This window comes from Elgaria multicarinata, chromosome 4 (genome assembly GCF_023053635.1).
Source record: "Elgaria multicarinata webbii isolate HBS135686 ecotype San Diego chromosome 4, rElgMul1.1.pri, whole genome shotgun sequence".
NCBI lineage: Eukaryota > Metazoa > Chordata > Lepidosauria > Squamata > Anguidae > Elgaria > Elgaria multicarinata.
In genome coordinates, this window is record NC_086174.1 from 72208333 (window position 1) to 72235132 (window position 26800).

The 26800-nt window shown below is 39.7% G+C and overlaps 1 protein-coding gene across 1 annotated transcript in view; it reads left to right on the top strand.

Annotated features, from left to right (window-relative positions):
* SYNE1 (spectrin repeat containing nuclear envelope protein 1) overlaps nucleotides 1–26800 on the top strand; it is a 356826-nt gene that overhangs the window by 200090 nt on the left and 129936 nt on the right. Inside the window, exons 78-91 of the mRNA XM_063124531.1 lie at nucleotides 343–487; nucleotides 794–1012; nucleotides 3123–3385; nucleotides 4131–4296; nucleotides 6328–6483; nucleotides 7723–7875; nucleotides 9410–9592; nucleotides 12155–12292; nucleotides 12866–13051; nucleotides 14878–15000; nucleotides 16356–16542; nucleotides 18161–18300; nucleotides 24096–24290; nucleotides 25614–25754. Of these exons, the coding sequence (XP_062980601.1) occupies nucleotides 343–487; nucleotides 794–1012; nucleotides 3123–3385; nucleotides 4131–4296; nucleotides 6328–6483; nucleotides 7723–7875; nucleotides 9410–9592; nucleotides 12155–12292; nucleotides 12866–13051; nucleotides 14878–15000; nucleotides 16356–16542; nucleotides 18161–18300; nucleotides 24096–24290; nucleotides 25614–25754 (2395 nt within the window). The remainder of the gene's footprint in view (nucleotides 1–342; nucleotides 488–793; nucleotides 1013–3122; nucleotides 3386–4130; nucleotides 4297–6327; nucleotides 6484–7722; nucleotides 7876–9409; nucleotides 9593–12154; nucleotides 12293–12865; nucleotides 13052–14877; nucleotides 15001–16355; nucleotides 16543–18160; nucleotides 18301–24095; nucleotides 24291–25613; nucleotides 25755–26800) is intronic.

The following is a 26800-nucleotide window of genomic DNA, read 5'->3' on the forward strand; positions in this document are numbered from 1 at the left end:
TATTTTAGCCCATCATAACTTGACTGAATTAAATTCAGAGTGCAATTCTGTGCATGCCAGTTGCATGAGTAGACGTCTGCTTCTGTGACGTTGGAATTAGCTCATTATAACATTTAGAGGCCAGTCTAGTCAATGTTACCCCTTTTGTGTGCAGTGGGAGACTTAAGGACATGATTACATCTTCTCCATTGAAATCTATGGAATATAAACATAAGCTAACATAAATTAATGCTTTTTGGATCATTTCCTTGCAGTTTAATGAATGAGAATATTTACTACCAATTTCAAATCAGCAATTCCATACTACACAACATTTTGTTAATGATGTTTGATTTTTTTTAGGTGTGCTTTCCAGTGGCAAGAATATCAGATAGAAAGGCAGTATGTCATTGACTTGATGAATGAGAATGAGAAGAATTTATCTGAATTTTCTCTAGCTAAAGCCACTTCCAATCTTGAAGCAGAAGGAAAATTAACGTCACATAAGGTAAAGCTTCTGAAATTGTAAAAAGTCATATTTTCCTCTTAAAATCACAGGCCTTCATTTATCTGTTTTTGTCCAGTGAAGAATAAATTAAATTGTTTAATGTCAAAGGTAGATAATATATCTTAATGCACTAATAACTGTAAAGGATAAACTTCACAACTTTTCTATGCATAAAATGTAATCTTGTTACCTGTAACAAATATTTTCGCAGAAATATTTTTTTCAGTTACGGTATAAAGCACAATCTATGATAAATGTTCTAAAACTTTTTGTAAGAAGCAATACTGATTTCCTTTGCTTCCTCAGTCACTGGTGTCTATAGTAAATTCTTTCCATGAGAAGATCACTTCACTGGAGGACAAGGCATGTCACCTAGAGAAAATAGGCAATGATGCCAGCAAGGCAACTATAAGTAGATCCATGACAACTGTTTGGCAGCGGTGGACAAGGCTCCGAAGTGTCGCCCAAGAGCAAGAGAGAATTTTGGAAGAATCATTGCAGAAATGGAATGTATTTAATGATAAGGTATAAAGATCAAGCTTATTTATTGTCTGTAAACATTTGCCCAGGGCCATTCTGTACATATACAATTTGTGTTTATAATGTTACTTTTCAAAAGGTTGTATACAATGGTGGCTTTGGCTTAGCAGAAAGCCCTTTTACTTACATTATGGGCATTTGATCATCAACCATCTCCCCGTACCCATTTAACGCCCCCCTCCAAAGCTGTTCCTGATGATTGGGGGCTCTTTTGGACCAGAAAGGACTATGTGCAATGAACTGCAGTCGGAAGGGAGATCACTGCCCTGACTTCTGCGAGTAAAAGCACTTTCCACTAAGGCAAAGCCACCACTGGATACCACCCAAATATTACATTGAAGGTACAGGAAGACAGAAGGATTTTGCACATACTTGGAAGTACCACTGAATGAGATGGGTCCACTGAACAAAAGACATCTTCTTCTGAGCAAACATTCACAAGATTAATGCATGTCTTATAGATACATGGTAAAGCATGCCAGTCAACATTATACATATTATTCAGCTGCAGTACCAACTAGGAGGCATTGGGGTAGATGTGCTTCTTAAATGATACATACTTAAAGTTTGAGCCCAGTAGTGCTTATTAAAAGAGTTTAAAACAAATAGGTTTATTATAATTTCATTCTTCTTATTTACAGAAGTTCAGGTGTGAGTAGCAAGCTATTGAAGTCTTTAATAGAATGGGCTCATCTACACCAAACAGGATATTGAACTATGAAAGTGGTATGAAAGCAGTATATAAAAGGCAGGATCCACACTACTGCTTTATAGTGGTACTGAAGTGCACTGACAACTGTTGGGGCCCATGACACATCTACACCAAGCAGGATATAGCACTATGAAAGTGGTATATAGTATTTGTCAGTGGGCCCCAACAGTTCTCAGTGCACTTCAATACCACTATAAAGCAGTAGTGTAGCTCCTGCATTTTATTTACCACTTTCATAGAATCATAGAACAGCAGAGATAGCCTACAAGGCCATCGAGTCAAACCCCCTGCTGAATGCAGGAATCCACCTTAAAGCATCCCTGACAGATGGTTGTCTAGCTGCGTCTTGAATGCCTCTAGTGTGGGAGAGCCCACAACCTCCCTAGGTAACTGATTCCATTGTCGTACTGCTCTAACAGTCAGGAAGTTTTTCCTGATGCCCAGCTGGAATCTGGCTTCCTTTAACTTGAGCCCGTTATTCCGTGTCCTGCACTCTGGGAGGATCGAGAAGAGATCTTGGCCCTCCTCTGGGTGACAACCTTTTAAGTATTTGAAGAGTGCTATCATGTCTCCCCTCAATCTTCTCTTCTCCAGGCTAAACATGCCCAGTTCTTTCAGTCTCTCTTCATAGGGCTTTGTTTCCAGACCCCTGATCATCCCGGTTGCCCTCCTCTGAACATACTGCTTTCATAGTGGAATATCCTGCTTGGTGTAGATGAGCCCAATGTTTTGTCTCTTGCTGTAATCTTCCTGGTCAAAGAAGGGCACTTATTGTCACAGATGTCATATTACTATCCCATTCACTCTGTGTTTGTTTTGCTTTCTTTTTAAATTGCAATACCCTACCTGAAGAAAACTAGCTATGATGTTAGAGTCAACAAGTTTAAGTGATGCAGACCATCAACAATTTTACTTGGAAATAAACTCCCTTAATACAAATGGCATTTACTTTTTCTGAAGTTTGCATCTTGGATGCCTGTGCATCCTTTTCAGCCTACAGAGTGAATACTGAAGCTAAAGTGTTAAAGCTAGATGTACAAACACTAAATAACCCTAAATCATCCTGGGCTTTTACCTATATTACGTTTTCTTAGACGTATTCTCAAAATGTTTTAACTTACTATGCACCTTAAAAAATATAAAAGCTAAATGCAGCAAATGTGTGTATCCTAAAGGTACCCTAAGCTGAGGCCAAGATTTCTTCCGTCTCTGTTGAATACATTTGATGGTGGCAACCCAAAGATTACTGCTGCTTTGTAATTTGTGAAATTGTGAATTTTATTGATGTCACTGCCACTTTAGCAATTGTTATAACTTTTTAAAATACGTTTAAGAAAAACAGTAGATTTTTTAAAAAATGTTTCAAAAATCTCTAATTTTTAGATGCAAAAAGCAACAGATACTCTAGATCAGCTGCAAGATCGCCTACCAGATAGCTCAGTAGAAAAGGCCTCGAAGAATGAACTTCTGGATCTTCTGGATTATCACAGTAATTTCATTCTGGAACTGGAACAGCAACTGTCATCTTTGGGTCTGCTCAAGCAGCATGCTTTTAGCATGCTGCGGGACATAGAGGCGGCATCTGGCTCCCAAGATCAAATGCCCATAATGCAAGAAATCAAAGCAATGCAAGACAGATGCCACAAGTAAGAAAATAAAAATGTTAAAGTAAGGGTATTCAGTTTGATCCAGGATCTGCTACCCATAGATGCCCACTTCTAATCGAGTGGAGAAAGCATTGAACTTCATAAATATTCTCCTCCCCTGCAGTCCTTTATCTCCTCCTCCTCCTCCTCCCAAAATCTGCTCTGGAGGGTTGGTGACCCTCCAAAACAGTGGTACTGGGGACTTCAGAGACAGTGGAATTAGCAAAAGTTGTTTTCCCCACTTCATCTGGCAGCAGACTCTGAGCAGAACTCCACTTAGGGAATGTTCCCAGCAGTGGAAATGAAGCTGGATAGGAACACAGGAAGCTGCCTTATACTGAGCCAGATCATTGGTCTATCTAACCAAGCATTTCAACACTGACTGGCAGCAGTGGCTCTCCAGGGTTCTAGGGAGGATTTTTCCTCCCTTACCTGGAAAAGTCAGGGATTGAAACTGAGCTATGGCCCCAGGATCCAATCCATCTGCTGTTACCCATAGCTGTACATATTGTATGGCATCCTTATTACTGAATATAAGTTTCAAACTATGCCTGTACAATCTTGCCAATTAATTATTGTCATCCCAATATTTCATTTATATTTAAAATATAAAAATTGTGTATATACATTTTCTGTTTTTCTTTAAAATGTGTAAGAACAAGATTAATATTTTCAAGGTTTTGACAATATAAAGTGAAATACATATTATTCAATTTCTAAAAATGATTATTTCTGTTTTGTTAAGCATGCAACAAAAGGTGAAAAGAAGTGGTAAGGTTATTAAACAAGAATTGAAGGAACGTGAAGAAGTTGAAAGAGAGATTAATAAAGTGAAGTCTTGGATTCAGGAAGCCAGAGAATATTTGTTAAACCCTACAATAGAAGTAGATGCTCAACTTGAGGAATTGCAGGTATGTCAAACTCATAGCAGTTGCTTGGAATTGCTTTCCGCTATTGAACATTGGCAATGTGATCCTCTGTGTACGTCTGCAGAGAATCATGCCCAGAGTATGGGGTATGGTGCACTGTGCAAACTATGAGAGCAGAGCATAACTTAGAATGTACCCCCAGGGTCCTCTGGAACAAATTGGGGATCCACAGCAGATAGTTACAAAATAAGAAATTGCAAAAACAATTTGTTTAGGAAGGAGATGAAAAAATGCAGCTGATAGGCTACAGGTAACCCATCAAGGCTTATGTGATGCCCCCCACCTAGACCCTAGCATCTGCTGCCACCAGAAAATGGAGGGAGAGGGGAAGAAAGCTCTAAGAACCTCATTCCTAGAGCAGGAACCTCATTCCAAGAGCATCCCAAGAGGAAGTGGTTCAAGGTTCCTGCATACTTCCTGGGATGCTCTAGGAATGAGGTCCCTGATCTAAGGCAGAAACCATAGAGCTTTTCCTAGAGCACTTTTTCTTCTTCTTTTGGTGATTGTGTTGGGGTGGCAGGAGTGGGGAAGGGTCCTGGGCTGTGTGTGAGTAGGAGAAGGGTGTGTATCAGTTGTATGTGAGTGCATTGTGTGCTTGTGTCCATGTATGCGCAGCCCCTTCCACCCCAGCAGACATGTGATATGGCACTCAGGACTGAAAATGTTTTGCACCCCTGGTTGAGGATATGAATTCCACTGAACCGGTTAAATCCCTTTTTCTAATTCAGGGCATCCTTTAGCTAAAGCTTCACTGACCAATGCCTCTCCACCTTTTTGAAAATGTTGATGGAAGCAGAAATCCTCATTTACCTAAGAAACTTATCACACTGCTCTAATTATAGATGAACGTATAATGTAATATGTTTGTCTCGTGTGTGTGTACCTTTAAATTGGGGAATCTCTTTCCCGTGGGGCTTCAGATGAGGCCCTTCTCTTTCACTAAGCCATGCCTGTCCTTGAAGCTCCATCCCTTACCTACTATCAGGGGCTTGTGTGGAGGAAGGGAGGAGAATCTAATGGGACAAGACATGGAGCAAGCAGAACTTTCCCAAATGAGGCACAGGGTGAGAGTGTATGGTTGCTGAAACAAGCTTTGCTGTCTTTACTCACAATTACCAGATTTTGTAGTCCACTGCTAGGAACAGGGGCAAGGTAGGAGACAACTTGTATAGTTCCAGCCATGGTTGCATTGCAGAAAATGGCAGACCAACAGACAGGTATTAGTGAAGAGCACACAGTAATATCCCAGTACCAACACCTGGGATAGCACACTGTGCAAGCTATAAGCAAGCTAACCAGCAGTGCCAGAGAGCAGGTAACCTGGACCGAAATAGCTGTGCAGTGATATGTGTGTTCCAGACCTACCTGCCTAGAAGAGATCAGGGTTTTAGTTAAAGGAGATGTGCTCAACTTCTGAGGTGTGGACTCTGGCAAGGCTGTTGAGTTCTCTAATGCCTCTGAGACTGGTATGGTTGCACAACTAGAATGCCTGGAGTCGCAGAAGTTTCCAAGGAGCCATCACTATCTCAAGATGATGGAAAGGAAACATTCTAAGAAACAGGGATTAAAAGAAGAACAGCCCCTTGGGGTACTTTCTATTCTTTAACCAAAGATATCTCAAGAGGAAGACTCAATCACTACTTCTTGAGCTGATCCAGGGAGAGGGACTTTTCCATTCTCACAGTCCTGGAAATACCATGACTGCTCTTTTGAGGCAGAAGTGTCCAGATTACAGGGTTGTGGGCATGCAAAAGTGTCCAATACTAGCTTGGATGATCTCTCATATCAAAATTAAACATACTTCCAGGGGGAAACAATTTTTATTTCAAATTTCTATTTGTAAATTGGCATATTAAGATTACTATTATAGAGCCTCACTCATTCTTATGTAAAAATCTAGTTTCAATTTTGGGTTTGATGTGAAACTCTGAAATGTAAATATTTTTTTCCTTTTTATTCTTTCTTTCGTTTTTTCTTCCTTTCTTTCTTGCAATATCCTGTATATCCTATTAGACTCTTCTGAATGAAGCAACTATTCACCGTCAGGCTGTTGAGAAAATGGCTGAACAGCAGCAGAATAAATATCTGGGACTTTATACCATTTTACCTTCTGAACTTTCTCTTCAGTTAGCTGAAGTGGGATTGGCACTTGTAAATATACATGAACAGGTAAGAACTACTTAAAGCAAATACTGTGAAAAATTAGTTAAAGCAAATAGTATAAATTCCATCAGGGCAGCCATGTTGAGCAGTGAGCAGAAAACACATGGGCACAATGAAACCTTCACCCCAATCCCTGACTTCAAAAATGCTGCTACCTTCCATGTTTCATCATGGGGTTGGCAAGGTCATGGAGTAGATGGGCCCTTCTGAGCCCTTGACCCTTAGCAGCTACCTAACCATGCCATCCTCTGATGTCAGCCCTGCCCCTGGACAGCTCCACAGGCATTTCTTGCAACAGAAGGCCTGTCCACACTATCAATGACTCAGTTCAGACAACACATTAGTCAATGCAATGTGAAAACTCCACTCAACGGTTGAGTTTCTAGGGGTACTCCCCACACAACATGTTCTAACTCCACTGTTTTGTGACTGTGGGCTACCGTGGAGTTGAGTCAAATCCATCACAGCATTTGATTGACAGTTCCTCCATTCTCTCTCCTCCCCCCGTCCTCCCGATGTTATCCCATTAGCCATTGCTGCAAAAAAACAATCCTGGTGGCCCTCTTAGAGGGAACTACAGGGAACTCTGTAGTCAGTGGGAAAAGTCAACTCAATGCAATGGAAAACTCCACAGAGCCCACCACACAACATGCAACACAAAGGTTATGCAGGAACTCTCCTCTACACAGCGTGGATATTCTGCGTGGAGTGTTTTCCAAAAAAAAACTCCACTGTTGCATGGAGTTTTCCTGCCAGGCAACACATTTCTCAATGGTGGTGTAAAAACTCCACCTTGAAGTTCTAAAACCACAGTTGAGAAACGTGTTGTTTGAACTGAGCGAATGTCTAACCATACCACTTTTTAAAAAATTGCTCCTACCTACAATTTACTCAGTCCATACACACTTGGCCAAAGTCCAGCTTGTGAGATAGAAGGAGGGAAGACGGATCTATTGATACTATTCCAATCTCCTCACCTACATCTAGCAGATCCCACAAAGGGATCACTCATGTCCCAATTTTCTAACCTAGTAGGTGTTTGGCTGGAAAGTTCATCTCAAAACAATGTGTTAGTCTCTAAGGTGCCACAAACATTCTTATATTTCTATTATAATGAAAGGAAATTCAAAATGCTATCAATACATTGAAGTCATATACATTTCTTGATTTAACAAACATGGGCATACTAACTGATGTACTGTAAACCATCATGTTTAGTTAATCTTTTTTTTTAATATTTGGCAGATTCAAGCCAAAGAAAAGGATGCTCAGCAGAGCAAGATGTTAAATCATGAATTTGGTCACAAGATTCAAGAGATAGCAAAAGAGCTCAATTCAATACTATTGAAACTGAAAGAAAAAACAAATAACATAACACAAGCTAAAATGGATCAGAAGGTAAATAAAGATTCTGTATAACACAAAGTGTCATTATTTAAGACCCTGGTAAAAGCAAAGATGTGCATCAAAATACTATATTATGACTTTGACCTATAAAATCTAATTGAAGCTTGGAGAGAAAACTAGTACAATTAGAGAGGGAAGAGCAGAGAGACATCACCATTCAGGATCATAATGGCAAGAAGCTGTATCTTTTTAAAAGGTTTCAAGCCCATTTGACTAATGACTGCTTCACAAATGCATGTGCATCTGTTGATTTCTCAATATTGTTGGAGCGGCTGAACGTGAGAAGTGACTCCAAGGCTGTAGCTCAGTGGCAGAGCAATTGCTTTGAACACAGAAGGCCGCAGGTTCAATCCCTGGCATCTCCAGGTAAAAGGCTGCACAAATTCCAGTCTGCAATCCTGGAGTGCCGCTGCCAGTCAGTGTCTGCAATACTGGGGTAGATGGTCTGACTTAGTATAGGGCAGCTTCTTATGAAAAGCTTTGTCTTTGAGGATCCTAACAATGAGTGGTGATGTTTAAGTTCTATCTCCAGTGTTTGATGATGGTTCATTCATACACGCAAACCATCACTTGGTGCTAGAGCCACCTTGTATGTGTGAAATCCACAAATACTTGAGAGTCACAACCATAATACATCATGTTACTGTTTGTGTCCTTTTTAATTGAAAATAAAATAAATGGTACTTTTTTAAAGTAGATCAATGAAGGAAATAATATCTCAATGCACCAAGTATGCCTCTCTGTACATATTTATATATGTCAAATACTACAAATGGTTAGGCTTACCATATATGGGATTTGGATATCTGTCACTTCTAGAGAATCAGGGGTCTGGAAACAAAACCCTATGAGGACAGGCTGAAAGAACTGGGCATGTTTAGCCTGGAGAAGAGAAGATTGAGGGGAGACATGATAGCACTCTTCAAATACTTAAAAGGTTGTCACACAGAGGGGGGCCAGGATCTCTTCTCGATCCTCCCAGAGTGCAGGACACGGAATAATGGGTTCAAGTTACAGGAAGCCAGATTCCGGCTGGACATCAAGAAAAACTTCCTGACTGTTAGAGCAATACGACAATGGAACCAATTACCTAGGGAGGTTGTGGCCTTTCCCACACTAGAGGCATTCAAGAGGCAACTGGCCAGCCATCTGTCAGGGATGCTTTAAAGTAGTTTCCTGCAATGAGCAGGGGGTTGGACTCAATGGCCTTGTAAGCCCCTTCCAACACTACTATTCTATAATTCTATTATGCTACGAATTCTGTGAGTCCATGGTATAACCAAGTATCCCTTCTGTCATAGCCATACACATAACTTAGGTCTTAACATAACAATGATTACTCTTTTGTATGTATGGCGGCACAATTATCAGCTACTCAAAAGACACTGAGCTAGAAACCCTAGAAGAGGAAAGTTAACTGCAAAACACTGAAAAGGGTGTAAGAGTAGCAGCAAGGCTATGACAGGACAGAATTGCCTACTGTTTTGTTTGTTCGTAACTAACGCTTATTCTCTTTCTGCTACAGCTCCTGGCTGAGGAATTGGACAGCTGTAACATAAAGCTTGTGGAACTAGATGCAGCTGTCCAGGACTTTGCAGAGCACAATCCTCAGCTAGCTAAACAACTCACTGGCAGGATTGGCAAACTTACAGCGCTCCACCAGCAAACTATTAGGCAGGCTGAGTACAGGGCATCCAAGCTCAATCAGGTATAGTATAGAGTTGATTTGAGATTTTCTCAGACCCTTTGCTAGGATACTGTTCATGGTCATTGTATGGCAAAATTCCATAGAAGAACTGATAAAACATAGAATGTGGCCATTGGGTAAGTAACTCAGCTTCCCAAGTATCTCAATTTTTTGGTCTTCCTTTTTTAAAAACACATTCCTGGCCCTTACGGCTATGAAGATGGGCTTGAAAATGTGTGAGCAAGGCCTGTTGAATTTCAGTACAAGTCCCATCAGCCCTAGTTTGCATAGTAAAGGTGAGGGATGATGGGAGTTGTTGACTAAGACATCTGGAGGTCTCTGTGGTAGAGACTTTAAGTCCTTTAAATAATTCCTTGCTCCTTCCCATGACTGACAGAGCCATAATATAGTGCAACTTATGCAAGAAGAGAAATTTTATTTCTATATTTTGCTCATATTACAGAGTTTGGCTTTTCTTTAGAATGAATTTTTATTTATTTCTATTTCTTTTTTTTTTAATTGCAGACCTGGAGGTAGCAATTGTGTTTATCATTTAGATGTTCATATCTGCTAGATGTGTTTTGAAATTTCATTAGTCTTCATTTAAAAATTCATTAGTCTTCATTTTTGTGAACTGCCCAGAGAGCTTCGGCTATTGGGTAGTATAAAAATGTAATAAATAAATAAATAAATAAAATATATTACATTCATGAGCCTATTTAAACCCTGTGGGTTGAATCCAGATTTAGGCTGGTGGAAGAGGACCTCCCCATGGACTCCTTCCCTGGCAGCCCCTCCAACTCTGAAAGTGCAATTCAGAAAATCAGGGAACCCTGTTGAATGGGATGATACTAGATGAGGATCCCTGAAAATTGGGCAGAGGCACCTTCTGAGAGCAGAGCCCTTCTATCAAAGGAAGGCAGATCCTGGGTCCAACCCAGTAAATTCTAAGTGCCTGAAGAAAGTACATCAAGGCACTGAAAAAGCCCTTGTCAGTCACTTTTCTACTTGATGCCCTTAGCCCAGGGACGCATATTTCATCACACTGAATGAGCTTTTATATCACATAAGTTGAAACTAGTTATATTTTTCTCCAATAACCCCAAAGGCAATTAATTGCTAAGAAGTATAACATGTTAACATTATTGGGTGATCAATATGCTAGTTTCTAATCCTTTGTAAAATAATGATGCCAGATCTTACAAAAAATCGATACCTTGTTCATGCTCCATGTGATTGCATATAAAATGCTTTCTGCTGCCCCCTTCCCCTCCTCCTAGGGTCTAGTCACTTAAATGAGGAGGCAGCACTCCAGCTGTCCAATGAAGCATCTATCTTCATTGGGGTGGAAACTGGGAATGCAACTCTTAGCAATCCTGATAGAATTGTTGAGGGCCTGTACCCGGCAGTGGCTCTCTAGGGTTTGCATGCAGAAGATCCAGGTTCAATCCCTGACTAAAACCCTAGAAAGCCTCTGCCAGTCAGTGTCAACAAAACTGAGTTTGATGGACAAAGGTCTGACTCAGCATAATGAGCCCCCTATATTCCCTCAAGGGTTGCTAGCGCTTGTAGTTCCACTTCCCTTCCTGGCAGGAAAGGATGCTCCACCAGAATGCTGGACCATCTTACCACTTTCAGCACTGCCTCCCCTTTCCTCTGCAATAGCTTTGTTGGCTGTTTGGGATCAGGGGAAGGAAGAGATGGCAGTGGGCCCTGCATTTGCAAGGTGAGCAGGGCCCTGTTCACCGTTTGTCCACAAGATTCTGCTTGTCTTGCAGGGTTGCTCACACATTTGAACAGCCTTTTCATATGCTTTTGACATCCCTAATAGTAGTCTTTGGAGACACTGCTAAATCCTGAGAAATCTTAATAAAGTAGCATTACAGTCTTTCAAAGCTAGGAATGTTGAAGACTGCTGGATAATCTATATTTTGAATAAACTAGTGTTTAATGTTAAGTGGATTCATAAATAATAGCTCTTAATAGCACTAATATACATCTATTGAGCACTCATACAGTTTTGAATCAATTATCAGATCGGTAATTGCTAATGAGCTTTAATTAACAACATCTGCTGTTTATGAGAAATTATTATCCCCATGAGATATTAATAGCTTATATTGTTCCAGTTAAAAAAGTATAATTCATAATTCATAATGCTGGGCTTTCAGAATAAATCTAGTTTTAAAATAATTTAATTATAGGATGACTTTGGCCTTTGCTAGACCAGGCTATATCCCAGGGTGATACCTGGGATCGTCCCTGTGCGTCCAGATGATGCACAGGGGATCCCGAGCTCAGGCAGGGATCAACCCTGCCTGGCCCCGGGATATAGCCTACCCCTTTGGGTCCGGTTTTTCCTGCTGTCTCGGGCTGAGACACATGCATAATATGCTTGTGGAAGATGTACTAATTTTCACATAAGCAGTATAAAGAATAGAAATATAAATGTTAAGGAACTAGAAGAACTGAAGTAAATGGAATTGCTAGGTATATAAACTGACCCCATTTCAAAGAAAAAAATATTTTCATGTATGAGCAGTGTTTCAGATTTGCTAAAATAAATTTTCCTTGTGTTTGAAGGCCATTTCACACTTAGATGAATACAATGAGATGCTAGAATTCATACTGAAATGGATTGAAAAAGCTAACATTTTAGTTCATGGTAACATCACATGGAATTCTGCTACTCAACTGCGTGATCAATTTATGTCTCATCAGGTGAGATGGTAATAACATCTTTCAGTTAACTGAAGGCACAAATTGCTATAGTACACTAAATGATAGTTTTAAACCCCATACTAATAATCTGTTGTTTCCTTATTAAGTATTTTACATCTTCATATAATATCCAGGTTTTATCCTTTCGCTATAGATTTTTTTTCCTTGTAGGGCACTTTGAAAACTTGTGAAATCAGGATATTAAGACGGAGATGTTTTCTGAACTATCCAGTGACAAAGTTCATTAAAATTTGAGATTACCTTAGCTACCCTAAGCATTTTGACGTGGTGAGAGTTGTCACAGGATTTCTTCAGAGGTGGTTTGGGGAGGGATGCTTCACCCACTGAAACTACAAGTTGTTCACTTGCCTGGGTAGTTCTTTCTGGAAGAAAGGCGTAAATAGGAGATAGAGCTATAATTCTTAAACACAGTTGTGAGCTCCATAAAATATTAGCTGATGGCTTCAGTATGAAGCAATATTGAACCATGTGATAAAGTAGCAATAATCCTGAGCCTAAAATTGAACCACGGTCTGAAAATTGAATCAGATTCTGCTGATTTCTGCAACCTAGGCCATGCTTGAAGAGTCTGGTGAGATCCATGGGGATATTGAAGCCATGAACGAAAAGATAGAATATTTGGCAAGTGTATATTTGACTGAAGGGATGTCTCAGCAAGTGACTGAGCTTGGGCGCCAGACTGAAGAGTTACAGCAAGTGATCAGACAGCGACTACAGAATGTTCAAGATGCAGCCAAGGTATGCAAAATGCCCTTCATACCTAGTTGATAGTTGGAACTGTTCATCACAACGGTGTAATATTAATATTATGCCAATATAATTTGTTTTATTGCTGGTAAGCACTTGTTTTATTGTAACTTTTTAACTATAATTTGTAATTATTGTAATTAGTTTTATTGGTAAAAGTTAAAATGTTATTTTAAGTTTGTACAAGCCCTGAGAATCTGTTGAAGGGTGGGCTATACTTCAAATAAGTAAATAAACAAATACATGTACTGTACTTCTAAGTCACAATTCCTAAGGATGTTCTGCAATGTAAGGCTCTTTGAAATGGATGGAGGACTCTGTCTTATGCAGGAGGGCTTTACCAAGGATTGCGCCCTTAGATTATATATTTTATATTTATACCAGGCAAATTTGATTGGAAACAAATCATTACCCTTAATTCTGAGAAGTTGTCTTCTCATGTGTTGTAATTCTGGAGCAGCTCCAAATACACATGGAGTTCCCCTCCCTCAAAGGCTGGGGAACCTATGGCCCTCAAAATGTTGTTGGACTCTACCTCCCATCATTCCCAGCCAGCATGGCAAATGGTCACTGATGATGAGCAGTCCAACTGCATCTGGAGGGCTATAGGATCCCCATCCATGTTCTAAGGATATCCCCCCCCTCTCTCTCTCTCTCTCTCTCACACACACACACACACACAGAGAGAGAGAGAGAGAGAGGTATAGCTATTTCACAATGGAATGCGAAATGAATTACACCACATTTCCCCAAGCATTTTAAACTCATTGGCATATTTTGAGAAATGGTTGTAGTCTACCTGTCACATCTTTGGATCTTAGGTTGTGTCTTATTCAGGAAAAATCTTTGTTTCATGTGTATTCGACACCATAACATCTCTTTAATAAGGAATTGTCTAATTCGGTTAATGCTTCTTTTAGATATATCTTTTGGCAATGTCCAGTAGTTGCTTCCTTTTGGGGAGGAGGTTATTACACAGATAAATTTTGTACTAAAACAGTCTTTAATATTCACTGATGTAAATGCTCTTTTACATTATTTTCTGCTTCATGGAAATTAACAATTGATTAGCTTAAATGGATTCCCCATGCCATTTTAATAGCTAGAAGACTGATATTACAACATTTGAAGGATAACACTTACCTCATATAATGCAATGGATTGAGAACCTTACAACACTTTCAATATTTGAATGAGTGGCCTAAAGACACCAATTTCAATTGGATTCTTACTTGGATATTTGGTCTGTTTTTGTTGAAGCCTATGTATATAAGTGCTAGGAAGCTGTATGCATTTCTTTGTATTCATTGCTATAGATATATACAAATCCCTGTATGTATATTAAAAATGTGGGGGGGATAAATATAAATTAAAAAGTTTTGTGAGTGCCGCTGGGCATCAAGTTGAGAATTAGGGAACTATTTAAGGGGCATATCAGCATTCAGATGGCATTCCAAATCAAAGAATGGACTTGTATGGACAATGTAATATAATATTGTTTATTTAAGGTGTTTTTAGCTGTTTTACATTGTTTTAATTTTTCTGTGTTAAAAAATTTAGATTATTTTTATTATGTTGTATTTTGTATTTTTATCAGTTTTTGTAAACCGGCCAGAGAGCTTTGGCTGTGGGGGGCAGTATAGAAATGAAATTAATCATCAGCATAGCATATCCATATCATATCATAATATGCTTGAAAATGCATATTATAAGGCCTCCATTTTCAAAATACTTTCAGTAATAACATTTAATGTGTCATAACACATTTCTAATGCGTTCTGCTTTCCCATGTTTTTCTACAAATTTTATTTTTACAGGACATGAAGAAATTTGAAATTGAAGTAAAGGCTCTTCAGACAGCATTAGAGCAAGCCCAAACCACTCTAACTTCTTCAGAGATTAGCCGTTTGAGTCTGAAAGAGCAACTTTCTCACAGACAAGTAGGACAATTTCATTTGATACTTTTAGGCTTACTTTTAGGCCCTTTCTACACCATACTGTTGTAAAGGGAGGGGGGAGCATCTCAATATATTCTGATCGTGAGATACTCCCCTTAGTCCACATGTGGGTGCAACATCATGAGAGGAAGGAGGGTGTCGCACCCGCCATTTTTTTTAAAGGAGATGAGCACACATGCGCTCCAACTAAAACCCCGTTCTCCTCCCTCCTTCCTCCTGGGAGTCCCTGTGTATCATTTGGACTCACAGGGACTGGGCCATCATCAGCCCAGATTTTCGGGCTGAACTAAAAACGGCCTTGGGCTGTGTGCTAATTATTAAAGCAATAACAAAAGGAAATGTTTTAAATCTCTTTGGGGTAGGATGTCAACCCACTTCATACACCCTGCTTTTATTTCTGTTATGTGTTGGAAAGTTAGTGAGACGAACAATTATAAATGCAAAGTTACGCTATCAGGACTAGTTCTATCAGTGAACAGGGACTATAGGTTTACCGTTTTCCTGGGTCTACTGCCAATGTCTCCCTGGGGAGCAATCTTATTTAAAGCTGATGTCACTGTGATTAAGATTAAGCATTTCAGAAAATGAGACCTTATGTTTCAAGATGGCAAAGCAGGTTCTGCTGTTGAATTGAAACTACCACTGAATAGCTAAATCTATGTTTATATTTTCATCACACTTTAAAAGATAACATCCAATCAACTCCAAGAACTTTCCTTATTCTCCGCTAAATTCTCCGCTAAATATAAACTGCTGATTTCCCCGCTATATACTTAAATCTAATAAATTTAAAGATAAAAGATAATATGAAGATATTATCCAAAAGATAATATGAAGCATTATGAGCCAGTGTGGTGTAGAGAGAGCCAGTGTGGTGTAATGGCGAGAGTGTCAGACTGGGAGTCAGGAGATCCGGGTTCTAGTCCCCATTCAGCCATGGAAACCCACTGGGTGACTTTGGGCCAGACTCTCAGCCCAACGCACCTCACAGGGTTGTTGTTGTGAGGATAAAGTGGAGAGGAGGGGATTATGTATGCTGCCTTGGGTTCCTTGGAGGGGAAAAAGGCGGGATATAAATGCAATAATAAATAAAATAAAATAATTTTTCAGTAATGAATGGCAATTTGTGATCATACTGCTGGTTAATTCATTCATGATTTTTTTTAAAGTGAAACATTGAACTGTACATGCATTTTGAGCACATCCTACCAGCTTATAATTTAATAGCTGACAATATTAACTCATATGTTAATGTTTTTTGTTGAGATCACTTTAGTGAAAGACCCTTAGAGTTCATTGCAGCATGAGTTTATATCACACTCTTATGTTGTTTCTAGCATCTGCTTTCTGAAATGGAGTCACTGAAGCCAAAGGTTCATGCTGTGCAGATCTGTCAGAGTGCTTTACGAATTCCAGAAGAAGTGGTCACCAGCCTACCAATTTGTCACACTGCCCTCAGGCTGCAGGAAGAGGCAAGTCATCTACAACACACAGCTATCCAGCAATGCAACATAATGCAGGCAAGTAGAAACTGAATGTGAGTTGAGGTGGTAAACTCATGTGATGTATTCACCATTTGGAAACATTTTCTTTTTTCTTGACAAGCACAAAGACACATTTTAGATGGTTATGTTTGTTACTAATTTTAAGAATAGTTACACTCATTGTCAAGTGCCCAAGCCTTAATCTGTGTAATGATCTTAATTGCTGTCTAATTATTTTTATTATTGTTCTACTATTGTATAAATAATATATTAATTTACACCAGCCTGTAATCCAAAATGGATGAAGTATGATATTTAAATGTCTCAAAGGGAAATATTCAGAAGAGTGCCTACAAGAGCTTTCCCTAACCTGGTACCTGCCAGATGTTTTGGACTTCATGTCTCATCAGCTCCCATCAGCCAATGGCCAGAAATCCTTGGAGTTGTAGTCAAAAATATCCAGAGGGCACCAGGTTGGGGAAGGCTGATCTACATCATGTCCCAGAAGTTACAAAATAAAAAGATTGTACCATTCTTTCTGTTGTCTCTACCCATTAATAATTCTTATATAACATTACAAACTCCAAGGATATATTTTTATTCTTTTTCTTATTGGCAAGCTATAGAACTGTAGTTCTTTTCCCTAGGTGTCTTTTTTTCATCCCCCTGGTCTTCTGTTCAATATTACAACTTCAAAGAAAATTTAACTCTTACTTTTAAAACATCCTTTTAAAAAGAAGCTTAATACTCATTTTTCTCATGGCGAACTAACCTGAGTGAAATTTGGATTTCTGGTTTCTTCCAAGATATATCCTGTGATATCTGTCCATATGAAAACTTTGCAGCAACTTTAAGGGGGGGGGAAAACAATATGAAAGTTCCTAATATAACCCGTATAATTATTTTGCATGGACATCTATGTCAAATTTAAAGCATGTAGGTAAAAAGACATATGATGTAGCAGTGTAATTTTAACTGCCCTTCAGATATTCAGTGCTGTCTATCTGCCAGTGTTATGGAAACTGCTGGTGAAACATATTTTTCCTTCCTTTTGTGCCCTATACACACGTATCAGGGACTTACTCCCTGGTAAGTCTGTATAGGATTGCAGCCTTATCGTCACTGTTATAGAGAATACTGTTAAACAAGATGTACACAGTAGGTATTTTATTATCTGGTATGCCCACATATATGGTTATGTTGTTATCCTACAAAGTCCTAAACAACTTGGGACCAGCATACCTAGCAGACCGCCTCCCCTTCTATATACCCAGGCAACATTTACGATCTTCAGAGGAGGTCCTATTGGCCTTTCTGAAATGAACGGAATGTCGCCATGAAGAACCTCGACAGCGGGCCTTCTCTGTAGCAGCACCTAACCTCTGGAAAACCCTCCCTCGTGAGGTTCGGGAGGTGGAAAATGTAACATTCTTTAAAAACCTCCTGAAAACATAGCTTTTCACACAGGCTTTCCCTGGACTTTAACTAATCTGGTTTTATATTGTGTTTTTAACTTTTAACGTCTTAAATATATTTGATACTTGTTGCATTTTAGGGTTTTAATTGTGCACTGACAAGAGAGCCTCGGCTAATAGGCAGTATAAAAATATAATAAACATTAAATAAGTAAAATAATCCCCCCCCCTCTTTCTAGGAAGCAGTAGTACAGTATGAGCAATATGAGCAAGAGATGAAACATTTACAGCAACTGATAGAGAGAGCACATCGAGAGATCCAGGACAAGCCCATCACAACAAGTAACATTCAAGAATTGCAAGACCAGATTTCACGCCATGAGGTAATGCAACTGAGATCCAGCAAAATCTATTTCCTTTCCCATTATCCAGAATTTTCGCCCTTGCAGACATACCAGACCTTCGCTATTTGCCTTATATTGGAGGCAGAGGGAGAAAGAGAAGTGCTTCTCAAGTCAGCAGCCTAACTATGCTTGTAGAGGAGAGAAAAAATGCCATCGCATGTACATTTTTGTTAGTTTGTTTGTTTTTGTTTTTGTTTTGAATTTGGCAGAAAGAGAAATAGGATGACTCATCCATTTTTGGCTCTGGCCCTGCACACCTCTGGCATCAGCCCTGCCCATTGCCCGTATGCAGCCCCCAACAGATTACCTACAAGGGAATGTTGTGCACTCCTCCTGTACCCACTTGACCGGACCTCCCCTGGCTGTCATAGCAGGATTACTACTTAATCAGCCAGGATTGGGGCTACTAATACATACAATGACTTTGTACTTTTTTTATTTCACAACTTATATCCCACTTTTCTTTCTTAATGGAAACTCTAGGCAGCTGACAGCTCCAAAACAGCCTATCACTCATCAAACACCTATATCCTTAACACAACTTCCAGAAAGATAGCTCCGAAATAGCCTTGCTAAGAGCTCCATCAGACGAGCATTTTATTGCACGCTCGTGCTGGGCTCTCACGGATTTTCACAGGTCCCTCTCATGACATTGTCTACCTCCCAAGTGCCTCCTGACCCTTCTGGCCTTCCTCATGCAACAAAAAAGCCCCTCAGAAAGTCTGATATATTTTTAAACATGGACGTCGCTGCTATCTCCTGCTGTGGCAGGAGAAGCAGTGCAATTAGAACAGCTGACTGAATGGGCTTCATGCACATTGCTTACTTCCTCTTTCAAAAGATGAAGTAACGAGCAATGAAAACGGGTGAAGAAGTGATGGTAGGGAAGCGTGATTTCCTCCTTCTGATGGAGCTCTAAGGCTTGGATCCTGAGTTCATGTGAATGGAATTCTGATCATGTGATGCTCCCAATTGCAAAAAGAGGGGAGGTGATTTTTGGCAAGTCTTCCTCACCCTTTGTCCGTTCAAAATTCTGGTCCCCCCAGAAAATGTACAGGATAGCTCAGGGGGCTTCAAGGAGTCAGCAAAAATAATCCCCCCATACTTTTTTATACCAGCAGGCGCCTCTACTGAATAAAAAGCCTTTTGCAGAAGGGGCACTTAGGTTCCATGCCCAAGACATTATGGTATAAGCTTTTTTCATGGAAGTGCATGACATCTTATGCCATAATTAATCCATTAGTCTTAAAAGGCCACACAACTCTTTGTTGTTTATTCTTAAAACAATTTACAGCTTGAGTCAGTTTCAAATGCCACCTTGAAAAAAAGGTAGTGACTTGTTTTGTTTTGTTTTTTACTTTTTTATTATTTGTTTTAAAGAAAAGATTGATTCCGTGAAACCTCTTGGTTAAGACATCAAAGAGGTCTTTCTCCATGCCCTTGTTGATGTTATGTCTTAGTTAGATGGTACTTTAATCCCAGCCTCCATGGTATATCTTAACCGTGAGGGGGCTCTTATTATGGAAGATACTTCCTCAAGCATACTAATCACAAACTACATACAATTTTAATTTAAAAAACCCACTGACACTCAAAGACCAATTAAAATGATAAACAAGCATTATATGTTATCACTCTACTGATACTAGGAAGTTGGGCAGAACAGTTGATCTGGCTGCAATTTCAGTCTGAACTGTCTTCAAGGACTTGTAGAACATGTTCCATACTGAGTTAGTGATATTACCAAAGCATGCCTGACTGACGAGACTATGATGCTCTAGTTTCAGTGCCTGTCTATTAGTTTACTATCAGTCATTTGCCTTTTTCTAAGCTGCAATCCAACACCCAGCTATGAATATTCAATACACTGGTTTCAGTGGAGAATTCCCAAATGTTGAAGAGAATGGACCAACTGGTCTGACAAAGATATGTGGGTGTATTTGGGGTCTCACATGTGGACTGTGGTGACTGGCTTCGATGTAGCTAAAGCAGTCTAGTTAGCATTGTATTGAATGTTCAACTACTCCCGCAAGGGCAGCAGATGCCCCTGCAGTGGGCTTCATGGGCCCAGTTGGACCTGCCGAGTGCTAGGACAGGCTCACGACTGACTACTCTCAAACCTTGACCCGCACCTTTCCCCCCACTGCATTAATGGCAGCCACTCTAGTAGAGGGAGAAAAAACACAAATTCCCCAGCCTCGGGTAAATTGCTTGTTTCTCTCCTCCCCACACCGCTGATGGCAGCCTTAAAGGCCCTATTAACAGGGCCTTTAAGGCCCCCATCAGGGGAAACATGTGATTTCCCCCCTCCACTCTAATGGTGGCCACCTCCATTAGAGTGGAGAGGAAAAACACATGATTTCCCCAGCCTTGGGGAAAATGCATGTTTCTGCTTCCCATACCATGCCAGTCTGGGCCTTAAATGCCCTCTTATGAAAGGTAGCCTTGTGTAAGAGGGCCTTTAAGGCCCCAATTGGCATGGGGATGGTCAACAAAGTGCGCTTTCCAGAGGCCTCTGAAAAGTGTGCAATTCCCCCGGCCATGCTAATGGCATGACTGGGGAAATTGTGCACTTTTCAGAGGCCCTAGAAAGTGCACTTTGTTGAGGGCTCAGGAGCCTAGTGCAATCTCCTGAGGGCCCCTTACAAGTTCTCCAAAGCCTAAATCTAGTAGCCTTAAAATATGAAATCTAGGTTTGAACTATTTTGAGCAGTTTGAACACTACTGACTGAACATATAAGTTTCTTTCCCAGTGTGCTTATAACCTAATTGTTAATCACATTTGATTCTTTAAAAAGTTGTTTTCAGTTTGATGATTGCATTATGTAATGTCTGTTCACAAGCAGATGTTAAAGTAGTTAAGCAACTAAAACCCTTAAGTTAAAAATAAAATGTACTTTCAGCTTCATGGTTTTAAGTACAGTGTCTGAACTGAACTGTCATGGCTGTGGCCATTCCTATTAGGATCTTATTTCTTTCAACCATTGGCCTAATTTCACTGGTAATTCATTTGCTTGAAAAAGTGATGTATAGATTAAGCAAGGCACATTTACAACCTCCTGTTTGGAAGGGAAGCTGCTCAGCCCTAAAGCTATCAAGGTGGTTAATTTATATAAATCTGTCACACAGGTGGAAAAAAATCACTGCAATCTTGAATAACTAGTTTCATGAGAACAACTATCAGATGTAGGTATTGCACCATCTCTTAGGTTTTCATTCAAGTTAAACTTTGCAGAATCTTTTCTATACTTAACTCATTTGTTCTGCGCAGTGTAAAAATGTCCTTGGCACCAATAACTGGATTTAAAAAAATAAAAGAAACTAATATTCCTCCTGGTTTAGTTGAGGACTAAAAATAAGCAAGCATTGCAAGAAATCAGAAATATATTTTTGAAGGGAACGTACTGGTTATGTAACTAGTACAGTGAGAGTAAACCTGCAAATTTGTTGTCACCTTGTAAACCCAGTACACCATGGCTACACAATGCACCATACAATTAAGTCTCTATTGTATAGGGCCTGAAACAATAGCTTTAGCAGAAATATTAATTTTCTCACTGATCTTTTTAAACCATTGGTTTAATACCTCCGGAAAGCTTTGTGATGTAATACTGAAGTCATTGATTTTGTCCATAGGCAGAGTCCAGTGTGAAACAAAGGATGGTGAAAAGTCATACATATTATAAAAGCACTTTAATCTTTATCTGATATCTTCTGAAAATGTCCCTTTTCCAGTATGAATGCTGCTGTCCCCAGAGTTGTCCCCATATTAATCCAGTTACATTTTACTTCTCCACATTGTTTCTACGTACACCTTGTTTATATACCACTCAAATGGCACCCAGGTGGAGCTCCATCTTTTGTGAGGTATGAAAAGACTGCATAGGATGAACCATGTAGGTGGACATTTTTACATATACTTAACATGTACTGGGATGCTGAAGAGAGGACATTATCCTGAACTCTTAGCCACTGTTCCTTTGTGCAAATTGCTCTCTATAATTATATGCCTATATAAAACAGCTCATTCTGTATCATTGCTGAGCATTGGTGAAAGCACATTGACAGAGCAATCCTAAGGGTAAGGATCCTGAACAACAGAGTGATCCAAACTTGGAGACCCCAGTCTATTTAGGATCTTTCTGGCAAGTCAGAAGGAATGGCAAGAGCAGGATTTTTCCTCCTCCACATTCCCCTACCCTCAACTTTAAGGGAAAAAATTGTTGGTCTAAATTCCCCTCCTTGTTATGGGCTTGGCTGGGGACCAAAAGGGCTGGGCATCTTTCAGATCCATGGCCTCTCCCTCCCCACTCACTGCCACACCCTATTGCCCCTGTGCAAGGTCGGAGTTTCGACCTCCTAGAGGGAGCCTCTGCAGAAACTTCCACAGTGGCTGGGTGCGCAGAGGGGATTCTTATATCAGAAAACCCCTTACAAGGAGCTTTATCAGAGAGTTTTCTGCACAATCTTATGGCCCCAGGATATGTTCCCAGAGCCATAAGATTGTGTGATCCTCCCCCACCAAAAAAGGAAGAACTTTCATGCCTGGTTAAAACTTGCTAAATGACCATAGGATCCAACAACAAATTCTATTTTCACTTTCTGTACAGCACTCAGAAGCCAATGTAGTGGCTAAAGTGTTGGACTGGGAGTCAGGAGATCCAAGTCCCCACTTGGCCATGGAAGCCCACTGGGTGACTTTGGGCCAATCACAACCTCTCAGCCCAGCCAACCTCACAGGGTTGTTGTTGTGAGGATAAAATGGAGGAGGAGGATTATGTACACCGCCTTGAGTTCCTTGGAGGAAAATAGTCAGGATATAAAAATGCAGTAATAATCGTCATACATGTTTATTATAAACCTAATCTGAAATATTTGAGTTGACTTATCTTCCTATAATGACGCAGTAATATTATTTTTAAATGCTGCTATACATAATTTGTGATGCTGGGTTGATACAACAGTCAGTATATAGAATCCTAGGTATATATTTGCTGTTATAGAGAAGCTTAGGACTCGGGCTTTATTTGCAAATTAGTTTGTGTATGTTTTTTATTTGCGAAAATAATATGGATACAGTCCATGTTGTGAAACTATGAAGGCAATTACAAGAAAATAAAAGAATATTATAATGCCATGTGAAAGCTGCTAGCTTATCAGTATCTCCAGAATTATAGAACAAAGAAAGAAGAAAACCACGGTGTCTGTTAATCCATGGCAGTTCTTGTGTATCACTGTCTGCTTTGTTCATTGTATTCAGCCTGATGAGAAGTGAACGCTGTATTTTTTTTTTTACACTTCCAAGTCACCATATGACCTCATTTCCCTGGCATGCACTATTTCAGCTTGCTTTAGTATCTCAAGGGAGGGAGGGAGAGAAGAGAGAATTTCCCCCTCTGTTTTCAAGTAGGATCCTTTGCAGCGTTTACTTATCTTTAGAAATGATAATGCCAGTTTAACAGATACTCCCTCCTGTCAGTCACAGGTAGAGAGACTTTGGTATTGCTTTTCCGGTTTCACAGCATAGCTTCCTCGATCAGTGCTTTAGCTGTGTAGTGAGATGCAGCCTGACTTGTACTTTTCCCACAATCAACATCCTGCCATTCAGCTACTGCTGTTGCTGATGTAGAGCTTCTGAAACACAAAGCTGTGATTTTATTGGTTGATCTTAGAGAAACAAGCCGGTCCCTCTAACGGAAGCAGAATTGCTATGTGGTCTTATGGTTCCTACATGCTGCATCTGATTGTCAGGGTGGGGGCAAATGTTTCCTCAGGAGCTGGCTCAGAAGATCAGAGGCTACCAGGAACAAATAGCATCTTTGAATTCTAAGTGCAAGATGCTAACAATGAAAGCTAAGCATGCCACTATGCTGCTAACAGTGACAGAAGTGGAAGGACTTTCAGAAGGAATGGAGGAACTGGATTCAGAACTGCTCTCAACACACTCTGCTCACCCCTCTGTAGTTATGGTAAGCAATATCTGTGTAACTTAGCTGCTTATCCGAGGTATCTGTCCTTTGCATTACTGCTTCACTATTATGCAGATTATTATCACAGTCCATGCTTTACTGGGTTGCCTGGGTGTTGCAGATTAGAATGCAAACCGCCAATTGTTTATGAGGAGAACAGAAATCAGCCTGTTACCTTTGTGTGTGTGCTTGTGCGTGCGAGCATCTATTTTGATGATTCAGCTCTCTAAACACGAATAATTCATCTGAACCTCCAAATAAAATTGCATTTTCTTTAAACAATAATAGATTATGTTGATGTTTATGCTTCTAATAGTTTTTTTAAAAAATAATAATAATAATAATAATACCCAGTCTTTTATGCAGATTGGATGCTTAGGTGTAGAATTGGGGGAGGGGGAAATGAAATGAAAATTTTGCATATGGATGAATCATTTAAAACATTTGCACTGAACATCATTGGAAACGTTGCTGGAATAAATAATACTTAGAGGAATACAGATGCTTTACTATTAATTATTATTGGGGAAATCCAATTGTGTCTGCCTGCTGTTGGAATGGCATCCACCAGCATAGAGGATTTCCCCCTCTCCCCATTTTGCTCTTCAGTGTTGGGAGATGCTCTGGAAGCAGAGTTTGGTGAGCATGGGGGGTCTGAGAGGATGGGAAAGATCAATTACATGAGACTTTAGATGTAGCCACAAAAGTGTATTGCTTTCAATAATTTTTACATGTGCATCTGCTTCTCTTATGCAACGTTACTTAGATATGTATTATCTGAAGCAAAGCTACATGTGCTATATTTATTTATCTTTGTACATCGAAGTTTTACCCCTACATATATTTGCCTTCCTGCTCATCTCTTATGATTGCAGATGGGTGTTATTTTTAAAATAAATATTATGATTTAAACTCTCCAGATGTTGAGTTAACACTCTTCCATCCTTCATTTGCATTACTAATATAATTTTGGTATGTAAGGTGACCACATAAAAGGGAGACAGGGATCCTAGGTCTAAAAAGGAAGTCAGGGATCCTAGGTCTAATAGTTGAGTAAAACAGGGAATTTTGACAAGAGCAGCTTGTCATGCAGGGAGTGGAAAGCAACGCCTGTCCAAATGGTCTCCCATGCAGTCATAAAAGGAACAGAAGCCCTATGTATGTTCCTTTGCATTTGGTCACCCTGTCAGGCTGAGAGGTAAGCACATGCTTGTCAACTATGTCCTGGTGGAACTCCATGTTTATAACTGCATGAAATGCAAAATCCTTCTTGTGGAGACTGAATGATCTTCCTGTCCTTTGGGATTACATTTCCCATGGCAGATGACTGCTGGTCGCTGTCACACACTTCTGTCACCTGTTACTGAGGAGTCTGGGGAAGAGGGAACCAACAGTGAGATTTCTTCTCCACCTGCCTGTCGCTCTCCTTCACCTGTGGCTAATACAGATGCTTCTGTTAACCAGGTATATCCCTCTTTGATATCTTGTGGTCCTCAGTGGTCCTCTTTCAGAAAACATGAGTGTTTTCTCAGGGTAAAGGGGGGGGGAATCAAAACATCAAAGTATTGAGCTCTCTCAATACTTTAATACCTATATTTTATTACCTAAACTTTATTATGAAAAAGGGGCCACTCATTCTCAGTTTCAAAATCAAAATATTATCTTATTGTGCATGCATAAGATTTAAAGCATTAGAGATGAAGGTCCTGAGAAAACACAACTTTGTGCTAACAGTGTTACTTTATTTCAGTGTTTCTTTATTTGTCTGTCTTCGTTCTGCCGCTAGATTGTTGCAGAGAGTTTTATAGCTTCCATTGTTTTTGTCGCTTAAATATGAATGGTCATTTTTTTATGTTAATGAAATTTTTCATTCCATCTCTTTATTCTCAGCTTGAGCATTCTTGTCAGTACACTGTCACTTTCAGACTGGCACTTTTGCCCATCAGTGTGTATTTTGGAGCTCTTTGATATCAAGGGTCCAGTACAATGAATGAAGAATGGGAATTGGCCAAGAAAAGTTTATTCATTAGTTAATCATTCTAAGGCCTCATCTACACCAAGCAGGATATTGCACTATGAAAACAGTATGAAAGCAGTACATTAAAAGCAGGAGCCACACGAAGCAGGATGTAGTGGTATGAAAGCGGTATGTGGTATGTGTTAATGGTCCCCAACAGTTGTCAGTGCTCTTCAATACTGCTATAAAGCAGTAGTGTGGCTCCTTCCTTTTATATACCGCTTTCATACCGCAATATCCTGCTTGATGTAGATGAGGCCCCTCTATTTAACAGCAAGTATGTGTTGCTCCAAACAAAGGCTAAATACAGAACTATTCTGATGTAGGAGCTAACTCAAAACGTAATATAAAATCAAGGAAATTACTAAGAGCAAAAAGTTTAATAAAATCAAATACAGGAAGGAAGATAATGAGTCACTGAGCTTTCTAAAGCTCATTTATAATACAGTACAACAGCAGTTTCCCAGTTCTCCTGGTCTCCAACAGTTATTCT